Source organism: Ailuropoda melanoleuca, chromosome 5 (assembly GCF_002007445.2).
Source record: "Ailuropoda melanoleuca isolate Jingjing chromosome 5, ASM200744v2, whole genome shotgun sequence".
Taxonomy (NCBI): domain Eukaryota; kingdom Metazoa; phylum Chordata; class Mammalia; order Carnivora; family Ursidae; genus Ailuropoda; species Ailuropoda melanoleuca.
This window is the reverse complement of record NC_048222.1, coordinates 29,371,999-29,390,128: the sequence shown is the minus strand read 5'-3', so window position 1 is coordinate 29,390,128 and position 18,130 is coordinate 29,371,999. Positions and strand designations below refer to the sequence as shown.

The window sequence follows — 18,130 nt, the reverse complement described above, 5'->3', positions numbered from 1 at the left end:
ATTTCTGAGGGCCCATATACTTTCAGAAACCTCAAGGGAGAGATGGGAGAGGACCAGCAAGCAGGTGGCAGAAGTCAGTGGTAGAATCTGCAGGGGCCACAGAGGATGTAGCATTTTCTTCAGGCAACAAGGATGACTGCAGATAGAAGTGAAATGCGCAGGGGAATATGTTTGGAATAGGGATGGAGGCTCAAAAGACCTCATCAGAAAGTGATAGTATAGGGAACTGTCAAGGATTCTTTTCATTTTGGAAGTAATGCCAACCTAATTCTACCTCGGAGGGAAGAGTCCAGCTAACTGTTTAGCATCTGCCCTAGAGAGGGATAAGGAGAAGGAGTTGGGGACATTCTAGGATTTTATTTCAGCCATAACTAGAATGCTGGTTAATTTTGCATTAGTAAACCATAGTCTGTATCAGGATTTTGTGTGTATGTTTGGTTGGTGTCTTCTCATTTTTTAATGAAATTTCCTAGTAAAAAAATTCTAGTTTTATCTCAGCTGAAAGCATGATGAAATTTTCCAACTTTATATATAGATGAGGGAGTTGGGTTCTCAGCACACACTTAGAACTTAGGGTGGTGTGTTGTATTGGCTTGTGGCCATCGGATGGACCAGGAGCTGGGACACACAGGAGTGACGACCTGGGAGGGAAGGTGTTGGGGCGATGGTGCCAACCAGGGCTAAGGCCTTCCTTCCTTCTGGACAGTCCTTCACATCACTCACACGCTTATCAGTGACTTTTTTTCTCCCCCCAGTGCTTGCCAGCTCTGTGTTCAGAGGGCTTTAGGGAAAGGAACAAAGGAGAGGATAGATAGGACAAGTGACTGAGAGCCTGAGGGAAGGTAGAGGTAATGGCCACTGGTTCAGATGCCCTTCTGTTTTTACAAGGTGGATTGTCTACTCTTTCCACTAGAAATGAAAGCTCCCCTACCTATACCTGGAGAGGTATAAATAAAAAATAGGTCTCAGGTACTTAACTTTGTGTTGTTTAGAGTCTGAGTTTGTACAAACGTGTCTTTTTTTTCTTTTTAACTGCCCATGTGACCTCTGTGACTTTCAGGTGCTACTCGTGAGCAGTAGTCGCCATCCAGACCGATGGATTGTCCCTGGGGGAGGCATGGAGCCCGAGGAGGAGCCGAGTGTGGCAGCAGTCCGTGAAGTCTGTGAGGAGGTACGCGCTGAGAAGAAAGGGCCTGGCGGGACCTTGTAATCATGAATCTGTCATGTCTGTGTAGTTCTTTAATTCATCATCACTCACTGAATAAACATACTCGTGATCACAGAAGGAAGGCATTTAACAGTTGCCGTGTGCTTCCTTGATTAAAGGGATGATCGGGTTGTGACATGGTAATGTTTATCGGCCACTCTGTGCAGGGAGAGGGCTCTAGTAGTGACTGTATCTAATTATATCGACAGTCTTTTGTGATTTCCCATGGAGCTCTGTCAGCATTGCCTCTGTTACCTGTGGCAGAAGATCAAGAACAAATAGTTCGTCAGCCCTGAGAAACAGGAGGGACAGGCGGTATTGATATAAATGGCTCATTCTCATTAGTGATGAGGAGGAGGAGGCCTTTGTTCTCCTCTGCTTCCTGGGTCCTGGCCATAGAGCAGTGGCTGAAGCAGCTGTTCTGTTAGCCAGAAGCTGTTGCTAATAGTGCTATTAGAGAGATAACAGTATCTTCTTTGGTTTTAGTCACACGATCTTCAGCATATATGTACTGAGTTCCTGGGCTGTGCCCAGTATATCTTACTAGATCCTCTAGAATAAGTAGTCAGAAGAAGTAAAGTGTGGGACCCTTAGTTCCCTTACTTCAAGGGAAACCCTTACGGTTTGATTGGGGAAACTGAGAAACAGATTGCAGTTCGACACCAGGAGGAAGGAGCTAATGTTCCTCAATAGCCTGTTGTGTCACGCTGTTCTGTGCTCTGCTTATGTCATTTCACGGAAGACTGCTAACCTGGTGGTGTAAGTTTTCTCACCCCTGTTTACCTGCCCTGGCCACGTGGCTAGTGCTTTTCTTTTTCCAGAGGGAATTTAAAACTGATTCTAAGGACATATAAAATAGCACTCAGAACAAGTCTAAATCCTTCTTCTTCTCTTTTGGGTTCAGCCCTTGCTGAAGCCCTCTGAGACTAATCTTACCCTTGAAGTACTTCAGGAATTCTTTCCTTGCTCTGAACTCCTACAGACTTGTTGGCTCATATCCCTGTCATTTTATCATATATCTGGTGTCTGTAACTAGGCTATAATCTCTGAGAGCAAAAAGTATGTTTTGTAGTTTAAATCCTCTCTGTGTGTTCCCTCTACACAGCTAGGTGAACAGAAAGTAATTAATACATGCTTCTGTGACAGGTGGAATGATGGATGGAACAAAGTCCTGAAGAGATACCTAAATGGAAATGATCTGAGCGTAGGGAGCCATAGACACTGTCAGAGAGCTCGTGAGAGGCATTCTCGCGCTAGTAAGAATTGGTGTCCTCCTTTCTTATCAGACCTGGGATGATGGGGAATGTGCGGGGGTAGGGTGACCTGGAGGAGCAGATGTGATTCTGCACTTTGCCTTCCCAGGCCTGAGGGCACCAGAATCTTTGCCTGCTCCTTTCTGGAGGATCTCAGAGGCTTGACTGTTCAAGTTACGTGTGGCAGGGCCCATTGGTGGGCCTAAGCTGCGTAACTTTAATTCAGATCCAGTTGAGTCCTGTAGGATCTGAGGCACCTAAAGCAAAAGTGATGTTCAAAGGAACTTCTGTGGCAGTTGTAGATTCGGAAAGATGGTTGGAAGACCTGAAATAGAGTGAGGGTTCTAGAATAAAGAGAATGGGAAAAGTTGAGAGACTTTGTGCAAAACTTGCTACTTGGTTCTAGGAGTTGTGGGGGCAGATCTGAGCGCTGTACTTTAGTGGAGCACTTTGGGTCTGGTGGCTGTCTCGGGAGAGCTTCTATCAGATGCCATCACTGTTGTTGGATTCTGAGTGTTACAGTTGAGTCCTCCGTGGGTTATACACGTGCAGCGAAGATGGAGAGAACTGGGTGACTGGAGTAGAAATGCAGTGACCGGCAAGAACCTTAGTTTCCTGGTCATGCCCTCCGGCGCGTCAGTCGGTGAGAGGGAGGCTGCAGTGGGGGTGGGTCAGAGGGTAGTGACAGACAGCACAGACCTGTCCTTGGATGTTCAGGATCCCCCCTCCCTCCTGTCCACACGGGGTCCTGAGCTTCAAATTAAACCCTGCTTGACTCTGAGGAAGTCCGAGGAGAATCATACCACACCCTGTACTTTATTCCAGCATGACTGAAAGGATAAATGTCTGTGAACTGCTTGCAACTTTAGAACACGGTACCCAATAAATCAAATGTTTGCACAAACAATAAAAATTAGTGAAATGTCATTACAGAAACAAACATTCCAGTGGCTTCTATCAAAATAAAATAGAGGGGATGGTTTTTCCAATTCCACATCCATCAACAGAGTACAAGACTTGGAATGAGAGAGGATGTAGACAGATATATATATCTTTTTTTTTTTTAATTGCCCTTGAAGGGTAGCTTTTTTAAGCAGAAATCACTATTCAGGGGTTTATTTTTTAGATTCCAAAATTTTACAACTTTTGTAAAGTACGCAGTCAAAAACTTAGTTTTTTTTCATAATGTTTACAGCTCTGATTGCTCTCTATATAAACCTAGGAGATTTTACTAGTCACTTTTGGATAATCCTTAGAACAGTTCATTAAAGAGCTTCAGATGTTTCAAGTTGGATTCATAAAGCTAAATAGAAGGGCTTTGTAAAGAACTTCAGTTGTCTGACTTAAAAAAATAAAAACCTGATGAAGCTCTTCAACAAAATGTGCTGTGAATCTCATATGTTAAACTTACGGGCGCCTGGCTGGCCCGGGCAGTGGTGCATGCGACTCTTGATCTTGGGGTTTTGAGTTCAAGCCCCACACTGGGTGTAGAAATTACTTAAGTAAATAAATATTTTTTAAAAAAACTTACAAATGAGGTGAGTCTTAGATTCTTTATTCCCGTTAAATATATGTAAACTTAATAAGATTTTTAACTTAAAAACACAAGTCAGAAAGAAATTATTCAGGGGGCGCCTGGGTGGCGCAGTCGTTGGGCATCTGCCTTCGGCTCAGGGTGTGATCCCAGCGTTCTGGGATCGAGCCCCACATCGGGCCCTTCGCTGGGAGCCTGCTTCTTCCTCTCCCACTCCCCCTGCTTGTGTTCCCTCTCTCGCTGGCTGTCTCTTTCTCTGCCAAGTAAATAAATAAAAAATCTTAAAAAAAAAAAAAGAAAGAAATTATTCAATTATATTTTCAGAACTGAGGTTATGATCTAATAGGCCAAGTTTTTTGTTTGTTTGTTTGTTTTTAAGATTTTATTTATTTATTCGACAGAGATAGAGACAGCCAGCGAGAGAGGGAACACAAGCAGGGGGGGCGGGAGAGGAAGAAGCAGGCTCATAGCAGAGGAGCCTGATGTGGGGCTCAATCCCATAACGCTGGGATCACGCCCTGAGCCGAAGGCAGACGCTTAACACGCTGTGCCACCCAGGTGCCCCATTGTTTTGTTTTTTTTAAGTACTCTCCATGCACAACGTGGGGCTCAGAACTCATGACCCTGAGATCAAGAGTCTCATGCTCTACTGATTGAGCCAGCCAGGCGCCCCTAGGCCAAATTTTTTTACACATTATAAAATCGTAAAATATGTCTGGTCTCCTTCTTAACATAGAAATATTTTACTATTTTGATTCTCTTAAACATTTCTGTATTTCATACCCACCAAAGAAACCAGGCCCTCCCTGTTAAGTGAGGCCAAGCCTCTTGGGTGGCCGGGTTGGAAATGCTGATCTCGCCCACTGTTGCTCTATCAAGACTCTGTAACTTCAACAGGCCGGTGGTCGTGGAGTCCACACTGGCCGGGAGTGTGTGCTGAACGAACACTCTGCTGTATCTGGCACACCTGGCTAACTTTGTCCTTCAACCTGAAGGCTCCTTCCTCCATCAAGTCTTTGATAGAGGACCCACTGTTTTCCTATGTGTTTCCCTTGCCATCTGTACTTCTAGCATCACGGTATCTGTCATGCTATAATGATACTGCTTGGTTAGTTGTCTTCTGTGCTAGACTTTACATTCTGTGTAGCCGGGTACCATCCTCTGTTGCTCACTGTTCAATCCCCAGTGCTTAACACATAGCAAGTACTTAACAAAACAAACGTTTCAGTCATTGACGGGGCTACTAGAGCAGCCCCATAAATATGAGGTAGGCCCTTTGGGTTGTCAGGAGTAAACATACCCGCAGGTCTCTCAGTTAAATGAGGAAGAATATGCTAGTGTCACAGCAGCTGTCCATCCAGGCCTTGCAGGACTGGAAACTTGGGTCACAGGAGCACAGGTAGGCCTCACTCACAGGGGCTGGAACGGCAGCAGGAATACAGTGTGGCTCCTGAAGCCTCATCACTGCGCCTGTGGCCCAGCCCCTGTCTTCCACGGTGGATGAGCTGCCTTTCTAATCTCTTCTTAGCCTCCTGGCTTCTGCTCACCAGTTTCTGCGTTTTCCTTCCTGAGTGCACCGCTCACCTGTCTGCACATCTCACATTCAGCCTTCCCAGCAGAGATAACCTCACCTGGGGGCGAAGCTGCCGGGCCACATCATCAGCTCCTGGCCGTTTTGAAGCCTTTTGCCTTAACTTTGCTTTGGTTGCTGGGTTCTTATTTCTCTTGCTGTGCCCAGAGCGCCAAGATCAGGCGCCGTAAAAGTATGGCTCGCGCTTCAGAACACCTGCAGCAGCTCTGCTGTGAGGATCCTGTGTATGTAGTAAAAAAATATTTACTAACAAGGAAAATGTTGTGACACATTCCTAAGTGGTCAAAGCAGACTGTGAAACAGTATTTATAATATAAAACCATTTAGTGGAAAGAAATGTTTGTGTCTATTTGTGTAGAAAAAATAAGTAACACAGCTTGTACACCTACTATGTGCCAAGTTCTGTTCTCAGCATTTTGCAAATGTTGCCTCATTTACTCCTCTCCAGACCCTATAAGATGGTGGAACTGTTACTATCTGCATTTCATGGGTGAGAAAAAACAGGTTTGGTGAGATTAAGTAATTTGTCCACACAGTTGTGCTCAGCTAGGTGTGCTCAAGGTACGATTTAAATCCAGAACATCTAGTCTCATCACACACACCTCTAGATGCTATGCTCCTTGAACGAATGTCTACCAAATGTTCACAGTAGCTATCTTTGGGTTAGCTCAGAGACCATCACGTTTTCTGCATTGAACATATATTTATTTTATTACTAGAAAAATGTTCTGTATGAACATGAATGGAGTAAAATTATTAAGTAGTCTGTCATGGCCTTGTTGGACCAAGATACTATTAAACTCAATCTGTTCGGAAGCTTTGTTTAACCCAGCTTAAAAATTTCCAGCATATTGACTGAATTTCAGAAACTGATAAATCTGTAGCACTTGAAACATTGGCAGTCACATTTCAAGAGCTAAAATACTCCATTTCAGAAACTGGCCTCCGTGTTTTAGCTGCTTATGGTCAGAATCCTATTATAGTGACCTCTCAGAGGGTGAGAGGGCCGAGGCTGTCTCCCAGGGCCACCCAGGGGCCTTGGTAACAGTGCATCTCCAACCCAGGGCAGCAAAGGCTGGTGTGAGCCAGCCATGTGACACCCTCTGTAATCAAAAAGAAAAGCACCTCTTTGTGTAGTTTTCAGAGCTATTCTTTCTTGCTAATTCAGTAGGAAAGGTAAAACTGTTGGCTGACAGGGAAAGAGAGAGAAACGATCTGAGAGCATTCTGTATTCTGTTTTATTCCCCATTCTCACCTCTGGCGAACCCAGAGCTTTATCACCAAGATAAAGAACATCCGAAAACAGAATCGGGAGAAAAATATGTGCATACCTTCTACGGCATCCTCTTCAAGGATGACAAAGATGGGTGCCTTCTGCCTTCAGAGAAATGTAGTCAGTGATGACAATGGAAAATGTATGGCCAAATGCCAGTTCCTTTTATCTGCTGCTTCACGCCTGGACAAGGCCTGTGCCCATGGAGCCATTTCCCACACACCATCAAGTATCCGTAGGCAGCCTGATCATGAATCTGTGACATAGGCACAGCTTAAAAAAAGTGTAGCTTGCTCTCCGACTTTCTCACTTGTGCCATAATAGCACACTTGTCTGCTCCTCCTCTGGCTCTTCTCCACCTGCTGCTTTGCCATATAAACTCACCACCTCGGAAATTTCTTAGTTTAGTGAGGTCTTCCTATACTTCCCTGTACTTCTTGCTGCCCTTTCTCAAGTTTTTAATACACTGTACAAAAAAGTAAAAATGTCACAGCACATTTGACTTAATTCACCTTCATTTGGGAAAGTGTTTTTGAACGGCTAGGTGCCTTAATACAATATCAGGGGTCACATTTGCCTCAAGAGTACAGAGGTGCTTTGTTGTTTATTACTGATCTTACATCATCCTATCAAGAATTTATTGTGACCCTTCTTGAAATCATGGAAGATGCTGTAGTGAACTTTATTTTTAAAATCTCTCTCTCTCTCTCTCTCTCTCTATATATATATATATTTTTTTTTTTTAAAGAGAGCATGTGCACAAGCCGACGGAGGGGGGTTTGGGGAGGGCAGAGGGAGAGAGAGAATCCTAAGCAGGCTCCTCAGCACGGAGCCCGACACAGGGCTCAATTTCACGCCCCTGAGATCATGACCTGAGCTGTAATCAAGAGTCAGACGCCTAATTGCCTGAGCCACCCAGGAGCCCCATAAAAATCTGTATCTTCTTGGGGCACCTGGGTGAGTCAGTAGCTTAAGTATCTGACTTTGGTCAGGTCATGATCTCGGGGTCCTGGAATCAAGCCTTGCATTGGGCTCCCTGCTCAGTGGGAGTCTGCTTCTCCCTCTCCCTCTGCCCCTCTGCTGCCCCCCACCCTGCTCGTGCTCTTTTTCTTTCTCTTTGTCTCTGTCTCTCTCAAATAAATAAATAAAATCTTTTTTAAAAATTTATATCTTCTTATCCCAGTTCTTGTACTGTGTGTTCCCTGTCTCTGCAAAAAAAAAAAAAAAAAAAAAAAAAAAGGTTTTTCTCTCTAATGTATGTGTCCTGGCGACTAGAAAGCTCCATATGGAGCCTCAGGAATGTCTCTTAACAGAGAAGCAGTATTTCATGGCTCTTGTTATACACAAGTAGAACATTTAAAAAGCCTATAACTACTTGGAAATAATTTAAGATACTGTTTTGTCACCCTTTCTCTTTAGGTCATAAGTGTTTGACTCTATTTGGGGCGGAGAAAAACATGAAGGCGCTGTGTGACTGTGTTGTATTTTTATCTTTATTTTTTGGCCTCGGCCTGAACTGTTGTGAATGGAAGGTAGGGATAGGGTATCACAGAATTTATTAGGGAAACAACATGATTCTTTTTAAATCCCAGATTTTAATGACAAAATACATATCAGACTATATTAAGAATATTTTAAATCAGTTTAACGAGATCGGTAAAAGGTGGGGAAGTAATGTCATAGACCAGGGGTCCTCCAGCTCATGAGCTTGTAAGGAAGTGGATAAGCAGTTGGCGTGCAGTGTAGCTGTAACCATGTGGGGAGAGCCTGCTCTGGTCAGGAGGACTCTGAGATCACAACCTGAGCTGAAGGCAAATGCTTAACTGACTGAGCCACCCAGGCACCCCTAATTTTTTTTTTTTAAAGACAGAGATAGAGAAGCACACGGGGTGGGAGGTGGGGGAGGGGCAGAGGGAGAGGGAAAGGGAGGATCTTAAGTAGGCTCCACACCTAGTGCGGAGCCTGAAGTGGACCTTGATCTCATTGACCCTGAGATGATGACCTGAGCCAAAATCAAGAGTTGGAGGCTTAACCGACTGAGCAACCCAGGCACCCCTAGGCAACTAATTCTTAAAAATTGTTTCCAAAATGTTAATCAAAATAATACATGCATATGGATTAAAACAACAGTAGTAATACTGAAAGGTCCATAATGAAAAACAACCAGGCCTGCCTGGGTGGCTCAGTCAGTTGAGCATCTAACTCTTGGTTTCTGCTCAGGTCATGATCTCAAGGTCATGGAATTGAGCCCCACATTGGGCTCTGTGCTCAGCAGGGCGTCTGCTGGAGATTGTCTCTCTCTCTCCCAAATAAAAATAAATAAATCTTAGGAAGTTTAGGGAAAAATAAAACAACCAAAACATGTGTTCTTAATGAAGTAAATGAGTTGTGTTTCAGATTTTTACTTTATTTTCAACTGTAAAGTGATAAGCTTCAGCCTCTTTGAAGAAGACAGTTTTTTTATTTTTCAGTCTCCTAAGTGATAAGTAAAAGCAAATAAAGGTTTGTAATCTTGGCAGTATTTCACTGTTTAATGAAAATGTTAATATGAGAAAATACATCCAGACGTACTATAAATCAGGAGAGAAGACCATAAATCAATCTAATTTGTTGAAAAGCAGGTTTCATTTAAATACTGTTCTCCGAATTTCCAGGATTTAATTTTTAAGAAATTTAAAATTACATGAATATGAGTTATTAATAATAAGGTATATGTATGGCTATGTGCACCTATAGATTTATCTTAAAAATAGGTATAAAAATAGGCAAAGAATTTTTCTATATAATTTGAACATTTTTGAAATAAGTTGGTCAGAAAATAGCCGTAAGTGCTTATTATGTGCCAGCTATATTCATATCTTGAGGAAGAAACTATGAAGTACAACGATATTTTGGATTCCACTTTCTTTAAGACAGATTGTGTTTTTGTTAAGTACTACCGAGTCTTTATTTTTACTTGGGGAAGAAGATACTCTTAGCTCATTTGGTCACAGCATTATAGAATGCAAGAATCATCATGTCTCTTAAAACATCTTATTCTGATAATTCATTCCTTTTAAATAATTTTTTTTAGGTAGGGGGCAGAGGGAGAGGGAAGGAGAAAATCCCAAACAGGCTCCATCCACACCCAGTACAGAGCCCGACCCTGGGCTCCATCTCACAACCCTGAAATCATGACCTGAGCCAAAAATCAAGAGTTGAACAGTCAACTGACTGAGCCACCAAGGAGTGCCCCCCCCCTTTAAAGAATTTAGTAGGAAATGTTCAGTGATGAAAACTTTCAGGAAATTTTTGTTTACCTAGTATGGACATATAATTTTGTGTGTGGAAGCATCTTTATTCTGATCTCCTAAGAAAGCATATATACAAAAAGGCAGTAAAAGAAGAGCTTTTCCTTAGAAAAAATAATTTTGAATATATAAAACGAGCAGAGAAAGCATACCATGTTTTAGTGTGGAAGCCCGTGTGAGGCTGTTTTATGTTAGAGGACAGAATGAATCCTGCAGATCGCTGGCAAAGGCCCTTAAGTAAATCCGTACTGAATCTCCTGTTTCTGGCAGCTGAGAACTTGGAAAGGGCCTTTCCTCTCAGTTACAGTTCAGGGATGAAAGGAGACCTTGGCATAGAAACCGCCTCCAGTAAAGGGCCTGGCTGAGGCGCGTTGTGCTAATCCCTGTGCTCAGCTTTTGCTCTGTGCTCACGTGGCCAAGAGTGTAATTCAACTCTGGCCCTAGAGCAAGGAGGCCTCTCTTCTTTCCGAGGAGGGCACCTCTCCACTGTTACGAAATGGGAAATGGCTCCTCCTGGGTTACTTCCATGATTACTTCTAGAGTCAACCTTAAAATGATTGACAATTTTTAGTGGCTATCATTTTGGCTTTTGTAAAGATACTGAATAGATTACTCTCAGCTTTATGAAAAGTGGTTTTCAAAATGTTACTACGTATTTGTGTTAGTGAGCATTTTAGTTTAAATATATAGGTGCTTTAGACTATGAATTTCCATTAGAGTGGTCTGTAAAATTTGAAAACTTAAAAATAGAAACAGTATAATCTGAGCAATGCTGAGGGGACACCTGGCTGGCTTAGTCAGTGGAGCATGCGGCTCTTGATCTCAAGGTCGTGAGTTCGAGCCCCATATTAGGTGTAGGGATTACTGAACAGTGCTCTGAAAGTGAGGGCTTTTGTGTGCTCCTTGTAGCACTTAGTGAGGTTGTTAGTATAGCCAGATTGATTATTTGATTAAACTGGTGACTACTCTAGCTCACCGTTTTTCTGATTATAAAAATAATTCATGTTCCTAGCAGAACGAAAATCCAGAAAGCACAAAGAAGACAGTATATTGCCATAATTCCACGGCTGGCTGTATTTTCCTCAACATTTTAATCATATTTTTCAAACATAAAAGAAAAAATTTTAAATAGTAAAACACTGTATACTTCTAGATAATATATCTGTTGACTTTTTGCTTTATCTTTATACATACTCTTTTTTTTTTTGGCTATGCCATTGAAAAGAAGTTGTACGTATTATGACATATCACTTCTCAGTTCTGTTCTTCAGCATGCCAGAGTAAAGCCAGTTCCCCACATTACCACATACCATTATCACACCTAAGAAAATTAATAATTCCATAATGTCTGTCTGTCTCTCTCTCTCTCTACCCTACAAAAAAAAAAAAAAAAAAGAGTCCAGGGTAGTTGTCTAATAGAGTATCTCACGTTCTGGTTTTGTTTAATTGTTTCTTCTTGGTGTCCTTTATAACTTGCTTCCTTATCCCCTGTATTTCTAGCAGCTTCGTTTAGAGCAAGGCTGTCAAGTAGAACTTTTCTGAAATTATGTATGTGCACCGTCCAGTGTAGTAGCCACCAGCCAGCCGTATATGGCTACTTAAAATAAAAAAAAATTTTTTAAGATTTTATTTAGAGCGAGCGAGAGTACACGAGCGGGGAAGGGGCTCAGGAAGAGGGAGAAGCAGGCTCCCTCCTGAGCAGGGAGCCCCACATAGGGCTCTATCCCAGCACCCTGGGATCATGACCTGAGCTGAAGGCAGACATTTAACCGACTGAGCCACCCAGGCGCCCCTAAAATCAAAATTTTAAATTCATTTCCTCAGTCACGCTAGCTACATCTCAACTGCTCCTTAGCTGCATGTGGATAATGGCCATCGTATTAAACAGCACAAGGCTAGAGGCTTGATAAGATTTAGGATAGACATTTCTTGATAGGTTGCTGCATAGGTGATGCCACATGCTTCCTAATATTTAACATCAGGAGACACATAATGTCAGGTTGCCTGGCCATTAGTGATAAAATGTTTGATCAGGTCGTTACTGACAGATGTCTCCATTGTAGCAGGGCGTCTACCTATGCAGCAGAATTGCTGAGTGATCTATTGAGTAATTCATACACCTTCCACACTGTATGAACAGCCTTTCAACTAGTAGTTTTAGCATCTGATGATCCTTACCAAGTAGATCCTTACAGGAGAGACTAAAGCACAATAATGTTCTAATTTTTTTAAATTAGCTGAAATTCTTCTGTAAGGGAAAGCTTTTTTCCCCTTCCTTGCTCCCCACCTTCCCATTTTTTTCTTCTTATTTTATTTTATTTTTGAAGTAGGCTCCATGCCCAGTGCGGAGCCCAGCGAGGGGCTTGAACTCAAGACTCTGAGATCAAGACCTGAGCTGAGATCAAGACTTGGACACTTAACCGACTGAGCCATCCAGGTGCCCCATTTCTTCTTACTTTAAAATACCCCTCTAGGCTCATGGATCTTAATTTTTTTTCATTGTATTAGGATCAGTTACAGTCTTCTTCTCTTTGCTTTAATTGTCTCAGATTTGGTCAGTGTGTACCCTTTCAGGCAGCCTCCTATGTACTCTTGAGTCCTTCCTTGCTCTGTAAATTCAGTAAAGTTATTCCCAAGCTCAGCTTGAATTTTCCTGTCCCAGTCCTATTGTCAGCTATTTCAGAGAGTTTCCTTTTAGTGGAGAATGTTATTTTGCAACCAAAGTTGGTGCTTGGTGTGCTTACTGATGCTGGGATGTCATGAGCTCCTAGGCCCTTTTAGTAGACAGTAATAGAAAGCATATTAAAAAAGAAAAATCATGATTTCATGTTAATATTTCCACTTCAAATTTAACATTACAAGGGTTTTTTTCCCCTTTTATTTGTATTATCTCTTTTAAGATGTTGGTTTTTAATAACATTCTAATATTGTTATTGGTTTCTAATAACATTATTTGCTTTTTCATATTATAAAATAATATGAATGTATTTGCATCATTGGTACTTTCAGGGGAAGTATTAGGAACCTGACAGTATGCTCTAAGCTATTTAACGTGAACCTGACAATTTTAGGGAGGGGCACTTGGGTAGAATCAGCCGCTGGTGCTAATTTGGATTATTTCGGGATTGAATCTGGGTTGGTTGAATTGGTAGTAAATGACAAGATGATACTAAAGAGGAGCTAATTGGTACCAGCAGGGAGGTATCACTTATCTTCTGTTTGTAAGCCTGGGTTATAGTTTGCTTTACATGAGGGACAGTTACCTAATATAACCCTTCTTTACCCCATTTGGGGACCACTTGCAGGCATAGGAATAGTAAAGTAAGTTAGGAAATAGAACCTAAGAGCTGAGTAGGAGGTTTTGCATTGCTTCTGGGTGGATTTTGGTCTGTAGATGTCCTCCACTGTGTGCGTCGATGGGGTTGGAGGCATGGTGTAGGGTGTGCACTTGTGCCATTCTCTACCTGTCCTCCTGCATTTGCAAGTGTTTAGGTTGGAGTGGTTCTCAACCTTGTCATTTGGATTCTAGGCTCAGATCATGAAAACCAGGTTTTCTTTTCTTTTTTTTTTTTTTAAAGATTTTTTTAATTTATTTGAGAGAGAGAGAGAGAGACAGAGAAAGCGAGAGAGAGCAGGAGTGTGGAGGAGGGAGAGAAGCAGGATCCCCCTGAGCCGGAAGCCCGACGTGGGGCTCGATCCCAGTACTCTGGGATCGTGACCTGAGCCGAAGTCAGAGGCTTAGCCAACTGAGCCACCCAGGTGCCCCGAAAACCAGGTTTTCTACCACAGAAATGTGTAGTGGGAGTTTGAAAAGTCATGCAGGAGAGTTCTTGGGCGAGACCAGCCTTCTTATTGCAGGTTGTGCAGCATTTCTGGTCTCTTCCTACAAAGTGCTAGTGGTGCCCTCCAGTCATCCTGACAACCAGAAACACTCGTACATTTCCACAGTGCCCTTGGAGACAGTCGCACTTGTGGAAAATCTCTCTGTTGAATGGTCTGGGAGTTCCTTCTGTCCTCCAGATCCCAGTTGCTTAGTGACTCATTCTTAATTGGTAACTATTTGTCAGGTTCCTGCTGTAGGCCCGGTTAGGGTTGGGACTCGTGTTCTGAACATGGCAGATGATGTAGAAGGAAAGAACACGTTATGAGTACAGCAGGGTGGTGGAGAGCCGCCACATCCTGGCAGAGGAGTTCACAGTTAGGAAGGTTCTAGGACTTGGGTACCTTGGTGAATGTGTGGTACTGCTCAGTGACCTGCAAACTCATGGAATGGAGAGGGAAAAATAATGATCAAAGAAAAGTAGTTCTTCTCTGGGCTTTCCCACTTCTAAGTGCAGAGGAAATGGTAAGTGAAAAAAAGACATATTCCGTCCCACGAGTCATCTGATAAATGCCAGTTAAAATAAGCTGGTATCTTGCTTCTATCAAATTAGCCAAGATTTAAAAAACTAATTCTATCCATGATGATGAAGGAGGCAGCATGTATTAAGAGCCTTAAAAATGTCTATACTGGGGGTGCTTGGGTGGCTTATTCGGTTAATCATCTGACTCTTGATTTTGACTCAGGTCATGATCTCAGGGTCATGGGATTGAGCCCATCGAGCTCTGCACGGAGTCTGCTTGTCCCTCCCCCTCTGCTCCTCTGCCCGGTCTCTCTCTCTCTGTCTTTCTGTCTCTAATAAATAAATCTCTTTCTTTAAGATTTTATTTATGTATTTGAGAGAGAGAGAGAGCATGAGCAGGGGGAGGGGGAGAGGGAGAAGCAGACTCCTCACTGAGCAGGGAGCCTGATGCAGGACTCTGTCCCAGGATTCCGAGATCATGAGCTGAGCCAAAGGTAGATGCTTAACTGACTGAGCTACCCAGGAGCACCACTCTCTCTAATAAATAAATGCTTTAAAAAAAATGTCTGTACTGTTTTCGGGGCGCCTGGCTGGCTCGGTTGGAAGAGCATGCGACTCTTGATCTTTGGGTCTTGAGTTCAGCTCCATGTACGGTTTAGGGATTACTTAAATTAAAATGTCTATACTGTTTTGGACACTGTACACCAGTCATTGCAAGTGCTTTCCATTTCAGGACATACCACATATCTGATATGTATATGTAATTCCCTCCAGCTAGAAAGCTCACCCTGTCCCTTTGCCACCTGGGCACACTTCTTTGAGTTTTCAGTGCAGTCGCTTCATTTTATGGAAGCTTTCATGACTTTCAAGGCTGATACATAGGTGCTTTTCCCACCATCCCATTGTAATGTAAGTTTCAAGTATGTTTTTCCTGTGTATTCTTAATGTGGACATTTTGCAAAACAGAAAAGTAAAAGGAACAAATTTTAATTTTTCATACTCCTCACTGGTAACATTTTGGTGTATTTCAACTTCTGTGTGTTTTTGTTTGTCAGCCTTTCAGCTTGACTGTAAGCTTCTCAATGGTATCTTCTCATATCAGACATGAAAAGTGAACTGCAGGTTCATAAGAAATAGAGAATAAAAAAGAGGAGGCAGGGTTTTCTAACTTCTCTCTTTGCTCTCATTTTCTGTTTTCCCACCTCTTCTCCCTCCTCTCTTACCCATGGGCTTAGAGACCTTGACCAAATCTTGTGACTAACTTTCGGTGTCTTTTGGTTCATATTTGAGCCCTGCATTTTTGCTTCTAAGTACCTGTGGAGAAGTGCTTATTCACAAGCACAGAGAAGCACGTGCAGGAGGTTCATCCCAGCTTTAATGTGCAATAGCAAAAACCAGAAACGATCTAAGTTCCCATCAATAGGAGAATGATTACCTCAGTTGTGGCACATTCATATTACGTATTATCATCCAGCAGTTTAAAAATAACAAAGGAAATCTACATATCCCAACATGGAGACCTCTCAGACATTTAGTGAGATGAAATGGCAAGTATGATTGATTTGTGTAAAATGAAAACGCATTTGTAGATGTGCATATATGTAATGTATGTAAATACTTTGAGTGGAGGCTGGAAAGAAAACCACGAAACTGATTAGAAACTGGGGAGGGCAGGGGCTCCTGGGTGGCGCAGTCGTTAAGCGTCTGCCTTCGGCTCAGGGCGTGATCTCGGCGTTCTGGGATCAAGCCCCACATCAGGCTCCTCTGCTGGGAGCCTGCTTCTTCCTCTCCCACTCCCACTGCTTGTCTCTCTCTCACTGGCTGTCTCCCTCACTGGCTGTCTCTGTGTCAAATAAATAAAATCTTTAAAAAAAAAAGGGGCGCCTGGGTGGCACAGTGGTTGGGCGTCTGCCTTCGGCTCAGGGCATGATCCCGGCGTTGTGGGATCGAGCCCCACATCAGGCTCCTCCGCTATGAGCCTGCTTCTTCCTCTCCCACTCCCCCTGCTTGTGTTCCCTCTTTCGCTGGCTGTCTCTATCTCTGTCGAATGAATAAATAAATAAAATCTTTAAAAAAAAAAAAATCTTTAAAAAAAAAAAAAAGAAAAGAAACTGGGGAGCGCAGTGGGAATAGGAAGCCCATGGGAAATTTTGCTTTATCTAAATTTCTGTGTTTTTGTTTCTTACAACCCCATCACTTCGTCCAGAGTCTGGGCAAGAATGTGAAGCCATCGAGCAGTTGTGAAAGTCAGTATTTAAAGTGCTTAACAGTATAGCCACAATCCCCCACAGAATTCTAAAGGGATATATTTAAGCTAAGAGAGGTTAAAATTAGACTTTCTGAAATTCTGTTCTGTATTGTCTTCTCCTGCAAGAAAGTGCCATGTCTGGTGGTAATCATGGTAGCCAGCGAAGCTTCAGTTAGGTTTTTGTTTTAGTCTTTTTGATGCAAGTTTATTTTTAGCTTTGCAACCTGATCTTGCTATTCTTCGAATTTTTTTTAGATTTTAATTAAAATGATTAGTGAAGATAAGGTAGCTGAGAAACGGATTGATTCACATGGAGATCATTCAGGCAGTTTGCTGTTTCCAGATGCCTAAATTAATCTTTAAAGGAGTATGAGTAGAAGTGATCCGTGAAAAAACATCAATGTGCTCATCAGCCTGAGAACTAAATAACATTGCTGTCAGAATAATTTATATGAACTCTTTTGTTGGTTATGTGGACAGTTGTGACTTTAGAAACGGTGTTATTTATTGTTGCCTCACAAACAAGACTAACCATGTTCTCTCACAGTCTCTGTGAGACATGGATTCAGACATGGTCCACGATGCCTGGGGCCTTAGCTGGAAGAAGCAAAGGCTGGGAGCAGGATACTGCTGGGGAAAACAATGTTGAATGATTTTTCTCCTGCATCTGAGTGTCTTTGCAGATTCCTCCCTTAAGTTTGAATGTCCTGGAGTTGTCCTTTTTCATTTCTTTCCTTGTCTGTCTTCCATCTCCTCCTTGGTGATGCGGCTCAGTCTCAAGGTTTTGAATCTGGGAGGTGGTGAGTGGGTGGGTAGTTAGATGCACATTCATCCCCAACCACTGCTTTCCTTTTTTTTTTTTTTTTTTAAGATTTTATTTATTTATTTGACAGAGAGACAGCCAGCGAGAGAGGGAACACAAGCAGCGGGAGTGGGAGAGGAAGAAGCAGGCTCCCAGCAGAGGAGCCTGATGCGGGGCTCGATCCCATAACGCTGGGATCACGCCCTGAGCCGAAGGCAGACGCTTAACGACCGAGCCACTCAGGCGCCCCAACCACTGCTTTCCTTAACCTGCCTACTTGGTATTGCCATTTGGTTGTCCATCTGGCAGCTGAAACTTTTTTTTTTAAGATTTTATTTTATTTTATTTTATATTTATTTATTTATTTATTTATTTATTTATTTATTTATTTATTCATTCATTCATTCATTCATTCATTTGAGAGAGTGAGAAAGAGAGATCACGAGCGGGGAGGAAGGGTAGAGGGAGAAGCAGATTCCTGCTGAGCAGGGAGCCCGATGCAGACTGGATCCCGGGACCCTGAGATCACGACCTGAGCCGAAGGCAGACACTTCATTTGGACTGAGCCACCCAGGCACCCAAAACTTAA

The 18,130-nt window shown here is 42.6% G+C and overlaps 1 protein-coding gene across 1 annotated transcript in view; it reads left to right on the top strand.

Annotated features, from left to right (window-relative positions):
- LOC100483072 (diphosphoinositol polyphosphate phosphohydrolase 1) overlaps positions 1–18,130 on the top strand; it is a 115,830-nt gene that overhangs the window by 60,338 nt on the left and 37,362 nt on the right. The window contains exon 2 of the mRNA XM_034660570.1: positions 1,061–1,171. Within this exon, the coding sequence (XP_034516461.1) occupies positions 1,061–1,171 (111 nt within the window). The remainder of the gene's footprint in view (positions 1–1,060; positions 1,172–18,130) is intronic.